The sequence below is a fragment of the Macaca thibetana genome, chromosome 9 (genome assembly GCF_024542745.1).
Source record: "Macaca thibetana thibetana isolate TM-01 chromosome 9, ASM2454274v1, whole genome shotgun sequence".
Lineage (NCBI taxonomy): Eukaryota > Metazoa > Chordata > Mammalia > Primates > Cercopithecidae > Macaca > Macaca thibetana.
Window position 1 is genome coordinate 14840730 of NC_065586.1, and position 12377 is coordinate 14853106.

General features: G+C 40.2%; 1 protein-coding gene across 4 annotated transcripts in view; it reads right to left on the reverse strand.

The window, feature by feature from the left end:
• DCLRE1C (DNA cross-link repair 1C) overlaps positions 1–12377 on the reverse strand; it is a 57508-nt gene that overhangs the window by 15835 nt on the left and 29296 nt on the right. For all 4 annotated transcript variants that reach the window (XM_050803214.1, XM_050803212.1, XM_050803213.1 and 1 more), the window contains 2 exons: positions 10114–10202; positions 6857–6951 (listed from right to left, as the gene is read on the reverse strand). In XM_050803214.1, coding sequence (XP_050659171.1) covers positions 6857–6951; positions 10114–10202 — 184 coding nt within the window. The remainder of the gene's footprint in view (positions 1–6856; positions 6952–10113; positions 10203–12377) is intronic.

Below are 12377 nucleotides of genomic sequence, written 5' to 3' on the forward strand. Positions count from 1 at the left end.
GGGTTTCACCGTGTTACCCAGGATGGTCTCGATCTCTCTGACCTCATGATCCACCCTCCTCGGCCTCCCAAAGTGCTGCGATTACAGGCGTGAGCCACTGTGCCCAGCCGTATGAGTTATCTTATATGAAATGTCCAGAAAACACAAATCTATAGAGACAAACTCTAGATTAGTGGTGGCCTAAGGCTGGGAATAGTAATGGGGAGTGACTGGAAAGTTTCTTTTTTGGGTAATAAAAATGTTCCAAAATTAGATAGTGGAGATGATTGTACAATTCCGTTATACTAACAGTCATGGAATTGTTCACCTATACAGGATGAATTTATGGTATATCAATTATACTTCAATAAAGCTTAAAAGATAATTTTGTATTGTGGAGTTTATAATAGATGGAGAATGTATGATAACAGCACAGACTGGGAGAAGAAGAATGGAAATATACTGCTGTAACATTCCTATGCCATACTTGGAATAATATATCATTTATCTTTTCACTCTGATATGTTAAAGATGTATACAGTCAGTCCTTTGTATCCACAGGTTCCACATCTGTGGATTTGACTGACCACAGATCAAACATATTTGGAAAAAAGCAAAAATTAAAATACAAAACACAAAAATTGTTACAGTATAACAACTATTTACCAAGCATTTACACTGTATTTAAAGTATAAGTATTCTAGAGATGATTTCAAATATATGGGAGGATATGTGTAGGTTATATGCAAATGTAACACCATTTAATATGACTTGAACATACGCAGATTTTGGTACTCTTTGGCGAGGGGGTCCTGGAACCAATCCCCCAAGGATACTAAGGGATGACTGCGTTAGAAGCCACTCAAATAAGAAATCAATGAGTTACACAGCCAATAAGCCAACAACAGATTAAATACAATCAATCAGTAATTACTTGATCCGAAAGAAGGCCAAAGAATAAAGAACAAATAGCTAAGAGGATAAATTTAAACCTGACCATATCAGTGGGTACAATAAAACTAAGTGGTCTAAGCACTGCAGTTAAAGGCCAGAAATTACCAGATTGGCCATAAAAACAAGATCAAACAACATACTGCTTACGAGAAACCCACTTTAAATATAAAGACAAGTTAAAAGTGCAGAGTTGGAAAAAGATACATCAAGCCAATACTAATGAAAAGAAATTCAAATGGCTCTGGTAAAGTAGATTGTAGAACTTAAGAATATTACCAGGGAATAGACTCATTTCCTAAAGATAAAGGTATCAATCCCTCAAGAGGATATAACAATGTTAAACTTATGTATACCTATTAATAGTGCCTCAAACAGATGAAGCAAATGCCAGTAGAACTAATCAAGGCAAAATAGGCAAGTCCACAATTACAACTGGAAATTTCAACACCCCTCTCTGGCAGTAATTGATAGAACAAGAGTGTAGAAGATCTGAACAACACTGTGAACCTAATTGACATTTATAGAACACTTCATCGAACAACAGTAGTACATATATTTTTTTAAAGTACACATTAAACATTTACCAGGTTTAATGTGTAAATTACTCCACAATTGATGGTCCATAAATATTCTGGACCATAAATCTCAATAAAAGTACAAAGCCAGGCGTGGTGGCTCACGCCTATAATCCCAACACTTTGGGAGGCAGATGGATCACCTGAGGTCAGGAGTTCAAGACCAGCCTGGCCAATATGACAAAACCCCATCTCTACTAAAAATACAAAACATTAGCCAGGTGTGGTACCACAGGCCTGTAAATCCAGCTATTTGGAGGCTGACACAGGAGAATCACTTGAACCTGGGAGGCTGAGGTTGGAATGAGCCAAGATCGTGCCACTGCATTCCAGCCTGGGCGACAGTGAGAATCTGTCTCAGAAAAAAAGTCATACTAAGTATGTTCTCTGACCACAATAACATTAAATTAGATAACAACAGAATGATCTCTGGAAAGTTCTCCAAAATTCAGAAACTAGTAACAAATTTCTAAGTAACCCATGTGTCAAAAGAAAAATTAGAAAATGTTTTGAATGAAAATGAAAAGACAAATTTGTGGGATGCTGCTAAAGAGGGAAAAGTATAGCACTAAATGCCTACATTAGAAAATAAGATCGCAACGAACTCAGCTTCTGTATTAAGAAACTTAAAGAGCAAATAACATTCCAAATAAGCAGATGAAATAAAGATCAGAGTGGAATTCAGTGAAATGGGAAACTACACCCTGCCAAAAAAAAAAAAAAAAAAAAAAAGGAAAATAAAACCAAAAACTTCTTATTTGAGAAGATCAGTAAAACTGGTAAACTTCTAGCTAGACTAATCAAGAAAAAAATGAGAGAAGACACAAAGTAATATCAGGAGTAAGAGGGTTAATATCAGTAGATTCTACAGATACTAAAATAATATTAAAAAGTTTATGCCAAAAAATTAAGCAACATGGATAAGACAGATTCTTCGACAAATTCAAGTTACCAAAGTTTACTCAAGAAAAAAAATAACCTGAATAGTCCTATGCCTATTAAATCACATTTGTAGTTAAAAAAAAAAACCTTCCCACAAAGAAAACTCCTGTCCCACCCAGATGGCTTCACTGGTAAATTCTACCAGTCATTGAAGAAAGAGAAAATGCCAATCCTTGAAAAATTTTTCCAGAGACTGAGAATAAAGAAACCTCACAACAATGAGGCCAGCAGTATCCTGATACCAAAACCACACAATTACAAGGAAAAGAAAAGACAATACTCCAGACCAACAGCCCTTCTGAACATAAATGAGAAAACTGTTACCATAATACTTAAGGATAATATGTCAAGACTAAGAGGGATTAGAGAACTGCAAGTTTGGTTTAATACTCAAAAATCAATGTGTGTCACCATATTAACAGTATAAAGAAAAACAATAGGATCATCTCAATAAATACAGAAAAAGTGTTAGACAAAACCCCTTATCCATTGTTGATATCCATCCACCTACCAAGAACAAAAAGGAAGTAATTCTGCCTGACACAAAGCCTATACTTATCATTATACTTAATGGTGAAAGAATGAATGCTTTCCCCTTGAGATGGGGAACAAGGCAGTGACACCCGCTCTTGCCACTTGTTTCACATTGTAGTGGTAGTCTAGACAAAAAAGAGAAAAACATCCTGGCTGAAAAGGAAGAAGCAAAATTGTCTATATACACAAATAACATTGATAATCTATGTAGAAAATGCAATGGAATCTACAAAAAAAGGCACTAGAACGATATGTGAGATTAGCAAGGTTGCAGGATACAAGATCAAAATACAAAAATCAGTTGCACAGGTTGCATATCCCTAATCCAAAAGTCTGACACCTGAACTACAAAGGAAATCCTTATTGCAGCATTTTAGATTTTCTGATTAAAGAGGCCCAACCATCAAAGGCAAATGCAAATGTTCCAAAATTCAAAAAAGTCCAAAATCCAAAACACTTCTGATCCCAAGCATTTTGACTAAGGGAGACTCAGCCTATATTTCTATATACTAACAACAATCAATCAGGAATTGAAACTTAAAAAATAATACCATGTGCAACAGTATCCCCAAAAATGAAATACTTGGGGATTCATTTACACAGACCTGTACACTGAAAATCATAAAACACTGCTGAGAGAAATTAGAGAAGACTTAAATTGAGAGGTATATCATGTTCATGGATCTGAAAAATTCGATATTGTTAAGATGCCAATTCTTCCCAAATTGATCAACAGACTTAAAACAATCCTCATCAAAACCTCAGGAGGGACATTTCTGTACAAATTGGCATATGATTCTAAAATTCATATGGAAATGCAGAGGACCTAGGATAACGAAAACAACTTTGAAAATGAACAAAGCTGGCTGGGCACGGTGGCTCACGCCTGTAATCCCAGCACTTTGGGAGGCTGAGGTGGGTGGATCACGAGGTCAAGAGACCGAGGCCAGCCTGGCCAGCATGGTGAAACCACGTCTCTACTAAAAATACAAAAATCAGCTGGGCATGGTGGCACACACCTGTAGTCCCAGCTACTCGGGAGGCTGAGGCTGGAGAATCACTTGAACGTGGGAGGCAGAGGTTGCAGTGAGCCGAGATCGTGCCACTGCACTCCAGCCTGGCAACAGAGAGAGACTCCATTTCAAAAAAAAAAAAAAAAAAAAAAAAAAAAAAGGAAAAAGGAACAAAGTTGGAGAACTTAAATCATCTGACTTCAAGATTTACAAAGCTACAGTAATCTAGATAGGCGATATTGTTTTCAAGATAGAGATTATGGAACGTAACAGAGAATCCAGAAATAAACCTCCACATTTGTAAACTGACTCAACAAAAGTGCTGAAGCAATTCAGTGAATAAAGATAGTGTTTCCAACAAATGGTTTAAGAACATTTGGATATCCATACACAGACACACACACACACACACACAAAATTACCTTGGATCTACATTTGAACCATATTTTTAAAAACAAAAATGAATCACAGATCTAAATGTACAACCTAAAACTGACAACTTCTAGCAGAAAACACAGGAGAAAATCTTTATGCCTTTGGATCAAAGATTTCTTAGATATGATACAGAAAAAAGTAAAAATAAATTCACTTGATCAAAATTTAAAATTTCTGCTCTTCAAAATACTCTGCTAAAAAGATTGAAAAGATTACCTACAGAGTAGAAGAAAATATTTCTATACACCTCATATTTTTTTAAAAAACTTGTATCCAGAAACGTAGGCAAACTTAGTAACACGATGAGTGCAGCGGCTCACGCATGTAATTCCAGCACTTTAGGAGGCCAAGGTATGCAGATTGCTTGAGCTCAGGAGTCTGAGACCAGCCTGGGCAACATAGTGTAACCCCATCTCTACAAAAAATATAAAAATTAGCCAGGCATGGTGGCATATGCCTGTACTACTTGGGAGGCTGAGGTGGGAGGCTCACTTGAGCTTGGGAGGTTGAGGTTGCAGTGAGCTGTGATAGTGCCAGCCTGGGTGACAGCAAGACTCTGTCTCAAAACAAAACCCAACAATTTAAAAATGAGTCAAGATTTGAATAGACACTTGACCAGTGAAGATACATGGATGGCAAATAGGCACCTTAAAAGATACACAACCTTGCTAGTCATTAGAGAAATGCACATTAAAACCACAAAGAGCTATCACTGCACACCTATTAGGATATTTAAAATTAAAAAGTCTAACTATACCAAGTATTGGCAATGATGTGGAGCAACCAGAACTCTCATACACTTCTGCTGGGAACACAAAATGGTCAAACCACTTTGGAAAACATTTTGGCAGTTTCTTAAAGATAGAGCTACCATATGACCCATTCTTAGGTGTGAAAACCTATGTCCATACAAAAGTTTGTACATGAATGTTCATGGCAGCTTTCTTTATAATAAGAAAGACACTGGAAACAACCCAAAAGTACATCAACAGATGAATGGATCAGCAACTTGTAGTATATCCTTGAGGTGGACTACTAACTCATCAAAAGAGAGTGAACTACTGATACACGCAACAACATGAATGAATCTCTGATGTGCTAAGTAAAATAACCCAGACATACTATATGATTCTATTTATATGAAACTCTAGAACATGCAAACTATGACAGAAGGCAGATCAGTGGCTGCCTTGGCATGGGTGAGAACAGGAGGGAATGACAAAGGGGCATAAGAAAACTTGGTGATAATCTCACTATCTTAATTGTAGTCATGGTTTCTCAAGTGTATGCATATGCAAAAAAATTTATCAAATTGTGCACCTTAAATGTGCAGTTTTTATCAGTTATGCCTCAGGAAAGCTGTTTTTTTTAAAAAAAACTAAATTTCTGAGGATTAGAGGATGCATTACATAATAGAGTTAACATTTGAAATTCATGGAACTGTTTTTCTAAAACCTTTTAATTGTTGAAACAAAAACAAATGTGCTTTTCTTCAGGCACCAGTAATAGACTTACTTTATCAGTCTCGGAATTGTCATCTAAATGTTTTAAAATTAGATTCTCCATGAGCAGAAATGTAGAAGCAAGAGATGAGAGACCGCCCTAGATTAGAATCCCAGGCCCATCACTTACTTCTTGCTAGTCCTTAGGGACTTAAGTCTCTAAACTTCAGTTTCGTCATAATTAGAACTGGGATGGTACCCCTTGTAAGTTGGTTTAGAGGCTTAGCTATAGCATAGGTAAAGGACCTAGCACAATACCTGCTATTAATAGGTGTTCAAAAAATAGTATCATCTTTATCTCGTGAGTTTTGGTCAAGTATTTACTGCATGGCAGAGTAACTGACTTTCCACCAAAGGAATGAAAATCAAGAATCCTAACCATGAAATAGGGCTGCTGGAAAGCCCCAGAGCTTTGCTCAGAATCTAACATTCTGATTTCCACTGCAGAGCCTACCTCTGTCCTTCACTAGAAAAATCAATATAGCAATGAAAGAAGGTACAAGGTATAGGGGAAAATCCTTCTGTATAAACACTACTGATCAATTTGATCAGAAATGATAAGAAAAGTCTCCATTATCAGCATTTACTAGTATCTTAAGAAAATGTCCAAGGATAACAAACCAGCCTCTCTTTATGGCCTCTACTGATCTTGGGGTGTATTTCCAGAAAGCTGAGAACACCACACACGATGGCACAGTTTTCACCACTTGTTTTAACCCAGGGAAGGAGAGCAGACTCAGACTCTTGATTTTACAGGCTGAAGACAGGAGGGCAAAGTACTTCCTGAGACCATGTGACAAGTCTGACCTGTGGTGGTTCCCAGGTCCACTCTGCCCAAGGCGACTTCCCCCAGACCCAAGCTGCTTGGAAAGCAGTGTTTGCGGGGAGCCCACCCCTCTGAACCCAGGACCATTTTTCTTACCTGAGTCTTGGTGGATTGTTCTAGCTCTCTTCAGTTTTCCCAGTGGTTTATACTTTGGCTCCATACTTTGGGAAGACCGGCATAAAGGCTTTAAGCTGAAATGAATCAGAATATTTGATTTTTCCTTTTGGGGAAGTTGTTAGAAGGTAGGCATCATTGATAGTGTTACAAATTTTTTTTGTTTTTATTTTTTTGTTTTTTTATTTCTTGGATCCCTGTGTTTTTAACAAAATCTTGACCATAAGGGAAATCACACAACTACTCTGGAGGATTGAAAAGCAGTTCTAAACTGATTTCGTAGTTAAAAATCACTTCGATGTAATAAGTGGTAAATATAAGCACTTAAATGCAACCTGGTAGGTGTGTATCTTATTATTACATCAGTAGACTAAGGCAAAACTTAAGATCTAATGCAAAAAAAAGATGCAAAAAGAGCAGGTCCCTATCCTGAAAACCATTAATACAGTGGCATCCTCTGGCATTCAGGATACAGTATAACTAGCTGCTTCCCGTAGGGTTTTACTTATTTCTCACAGGAATCTCCGCAAATTTATCTTGTCATTCTAGGTCCTTAGGCTGAAAGCTAAGGCAAAGTGGAGATAAGATACAAAAAGGCAGAAAAATAAGATTTGAAGATGTCCTGCCCCTTTTGAAGGCCTCACTGCCAACTGCCGCCTCCTGGCAGATTCTGGGAAGCCTTTAGGATGATCTACAACATACCATTTGAACAGGGCCATGAAGTGCCCAACCTGAAACTTATTTACAGCCACCCCCATTTTACATCCTTGCCCCTGTTTCCACAGCTGTTCTCTGGATCCATCCCCTTCAACCTTTCCAGGAGTTCTCATCCATTACTGTGTCTCTTTACAGTCATTTCAGCTATTCTTCTGGGTTAACTTTTCAAAGTAAGGTCGTCTTCCCCCACCTACCTACAACAGAATTGTCTGCTAGAAATGGAGGATTGGGGCTGGGCACGGTGGCTCACGCCTGGAGTCCCGGCACTTTGGGAGGCCGAGGTGAGTGGATCATTTGAGGTCAGGAATTCAAGACCAGTCTGGCCAACATGGTGAGACCCTATCTCTATTACAAATACAAAAATTAGCCAGGCCTGGTGGTGGGCGCCTATAATCCCAACTACTCACAAGGCTGAGGCAGGAGAATCGCTTGAACCCAGGAGGCGGAGTTTGCAGTGAGCCGAGGTTGCACCACTGCACTCCAACCTGGGTGACAGAGCCAGAATCTGTCTCAAAAAAAAAAAAAAAGGCAGGGTGAGGAATATGCATTTTAACAAGCACCTCGGCCGGGTGCGGTGGCTCACACGTGTAATCCCAGCACTTTGGGAGGCCAGGGCAGGCGGATCACGAGGTCAGGAGATTGAGACCATCCTGGCTAACACAGTGAAACCCTGTCTAAAAATACACAAAATTAGGCTGGCGTGGTGACGGGCACCTGTAGTCCCAGCTACTCGGGAGGCTGAGGCAGGAGAATGGCGTGAACCCGGGAGGCGGAGCTTGCAGTGAGCTGAGATCGCGCCACTGTACTCCAGCCTGAGCAACAGAGCCAAGACTCCGTCTCAAAAAAAAAAAAACAAAAAACAACAAAAACAAGCACCTTAAGTGATTCCTGAACACGTCCAAGTATATATGTATTCAAGTTTAGTTCTACAGACATATTGAAGTCTCAGCTGTTTTAAGATCAAGCCTTCTGATTGTTGCCTCCTGTTGCCATCTTGTCTCTAACTTTCCCTTCACTGTCAAACTTTTTATACAGTCTGTCCTCAGTATTTTCCATTTCCTCACTTTTTACCCATTTCTCAACTAAAATCTGGCTTGTAACTCACAAGTCCACTGAAATTGCTCTCACTGAGCACACACAAATGACCTAATTACCAAGGAAACAGGACACCTGGTAGTCACCATATTATTTAACTTCTCAAGACACTCCATGGGCACCCTCTGCTTACCCTTCCCTTTGCTCTCATCCTGCTGTCTGGGCCACTCTCTCCATCTCAGCCCAGCTCCTCCTCCTCCACTTCTCCCTTAAATGTGCTGCCCAGGGTTCTGGCCTCAGCTCTGTGATCCCTCCTCCCACTCCTGGTGACTTCTGTCCTCATGGTTTCAGTTCTCACCTGCACTGCCAACTCCAAATCTGTGTCTCCAACCCAGACCTCTCTCCAGAGATTGTCCATCCTCCTCTCCATCGACATCTGCAAGCCTGGTCCTGTTACGTCCTCATCGGGGTCTGCGAGGCAGATTCCCTGACAAGGGGCCTCGTTCCTTCTGCACCCATCGAGCTTGTGTGCTGCCTTTGCACCTGGCCTCTCCATGAGACTGGAGCTCTGCTAGGACAGGGGGTGTCTTAGGCAACCTGGAACCCAAGCTCCATTCCTACCATATGGCTGGCACTAAAGAAATCATTTCATGGGCCGGGTGCAATGGCTCATGCCTGTAATCCCAACACTTTGGGAGGCTGAGACAGGTAGATCACTTGAGCTCGGGAGTTCAAGACCAGCCTGGTCAACATGGCAAAACCCCGTCTCTACTAAAAATACAAAAATTAGCCAGGTGTGGTGGTGTGCACCTGTAGTCTCAGCTACTCGGGAGGCTGAGGCAGGAGAATCGCTTGAACCCAGGAGGTGGAGGTTGCAGTGAGCCGAGGTCACGCCACTGCACTCCAGCCTTGGTGACAGCGTGAGACCCTGTCTCAAAAAAAAAATTAAATAAATAAATCATTAATGAATGCATAAATGAAACCCAAAGAAGAGGTAAGAAAATGGTAATACTGTAGTAAAAGACATCCGTGAATACTATTGCACCTCTCCTTTGGCTTCAGTTATCCATTCAGTAGACACTTGACGACCTACCTGGCATGGTGCTAGGTGCTTTTCTTATACTATCTCCCTATATTATCTCTTTCTTTTTTGAGAAGCCCAACAAGTAGGCATCAATATTCCCATTTTGCTGATTCAGAATGACTAGCTCGGAGAAGTGATCTGGCCAAGCTGACACTGCACTGTTAATTAATGGTGGAGCTGGGTTGCAACCCAGGAGAAGCCGACAACACTACCTATACCTTCTGCCACATTGTTGAACTAAAGGAAACACCATAGGAAGAAATGGAAATGAGTATCAGTTCAGAAATGTCGCAACAGAAACAGATTCTAGATTTGTAAACATTCAGACAAACTCTCCTTTGTGTCCTAGCCAAGAGCCACAAAGGGAGACAGACACCAAGTCCCACAACCAATGACTACTCACATTTCGACAACTTTATCCATAGTTGTGCCAACTGGAATGACATTTGGATATGCGTTCACAGGACAGACGTAGCTCAAGAAATCTTTAATCTAGAAAAAGGAAAATCACATGGATCAACGATCTCTACAATAAAACAGGTTGTTAGGGGAGATAAAGGGAAGCTGGGGAAGGAGAAGCAGAACTCTCTTATGGTTGTGGTTCTCAATGCTGGCTGCACGTGGGGATCACCAGGGACCTCTTGGGGAAAAAAATATCCAATACCCAGGCCTCACTCCCAAACATCTCCTGAACACTGAGTACTAGTGGGCCTAGAAATCAGTACATTTAAATGTTCCCCAGGTCATTTTGATCCACAGTAAGAGCTGAGAATCACTAATGGGACTCAAAGATTTTTTTTTTTTTTAATATATTGCTTTCCTTGTCCAAGAAGGTCAGTTGCTTATGTTTAACAAATCCCCTTTCAAATGAGAATTTATCTGGGCATTAAGTATAATATACACACACAAAAAAAACAAGGTCTTAGAATTGCATTTCTTAGCTGGGCACAGCGGTACATGTCTGTGGTACCAGCTACTCAAGGCTGAGGCAGGAGGATTGCTTAAGCCCGGGGATTTGAGGCCAGCCTGGGCAACACAGAAAGACCCCATCTCTAAAAACGAACAACAAAAGAATTGCACTTATTTACTTCTACAAATAATCATTAACGATGCCAAGAGTATTACACCTTTGAGGTTACTTGATTTGTTCAAATGGTTCATTCTCATTGGGCAGAACACCATGCATTGGTCACTGATTCCAGGGAAGGAACCAAACACTGCCTATTGTATCTTGGTGTCAGAGTCACCAAGGAAAACACAATGCAGTCAAGCACTGGATGGAGCAATGCTTCACTTACTGAGAACAGACCAAGCAAGATCAAGTCCAACAATGCACTGGTCCCCAGTGACCAGCATGTCTCTCCCTGCAGCCAACACAGGGCTACCTGCCTACATGCAACCCTCTCCTGCCACACAGGAAGGAACCCCCATCATGCTGTCTGAAATAAGGACAGCTGGGGTGTGCCTAAGGGCCATTGACACACAGGCTTAAGTAGAACAAAGGGACACACATCAAGTACAAAGCAGAGAAAGATGTTTCCACACAAGGCACTGAGCTGCCACAGGCTGTGTGCTCATGCTGTCGGGAGCGCTCCTCTCTCCCTCTCCCCCTTTCTCAATAAGGAAGTGTTCCATTCTTATGTGGCCAGTGAGGGTTGAAAGACTGTGCACATAGACTGCCTGTCCCAATGATTAATTCTAAACAAACAATTACATGCAAAAACTTCATGAATACCTTGATTTTTTGCAAAGTTCAGAATGCTAAACAGAGGAACTCTGTCACTATTCCTCAAAACATCTCTACAACCTAGAGGAACTTCAGCTTTGTCTCTTATTAGACCTTGGTGAGCTTGTGATCTCGGTCAAGTTACCTAATGGTTCTAATTTTAGATTCTTCATTTAAAAGTATAAATGAGATTATGCATGTAAAGTGCTTAGCTTGGTACCTGGTGAAAAAAATAAAATCATCCATTACTAAGTTGATAATGACAACACAAAGACTTTTATGCCCTTCTACAAATGGACAGACTAGAACCCAATGTAATTATTAGTATACCACCAAATTGAAAGAGGCAGGAACCCAAGAACTGCCAATAACTCCACATAAAAATAAAAGGGCTACTTTAAGACAGGGGAAAGGCAGGAAGATCTGTTCTTTAGATATTTTTCACAAACAGTATCTTTTGTACCTTCACAGTAGGCATGCAAATAGAAAGCATTACCTGCCCGCCCAACACCTATTTGATTTGCACAAAGTTGAGGCTGGTAGAAATCAGAGACTTTTGAAGGGAATAAAGGATTTAAAAAAAAAAAAAATTAAAGTCAAGCCTTTACCAGAAATGGTTCACTACTAATTCTCAGAGATGAAGTGGCCCCAAGGAGATAAGAGACACCCAATAAAGGAGCACCCCCTCTCACTTATACAAGTTGACTCCCTTTTATCAAATGCCTGCCTTAAAATAAGGCATCAATACAGCCAATTCTCTTTCTTTGCAGTAGTTATATTCTATAAAGTCACCATAAATGCTGAATTAGCAAATACTGAACCACTGCTGCTAGGGGTTCCTGCCATCCTTTGGTGACATCGTTTTCATCAGCCAGTTAATATATAAGCTTGTTTTATGTGTGTTTCTGTTGAAAGACACCTCATTTAATAGATACTTTGAT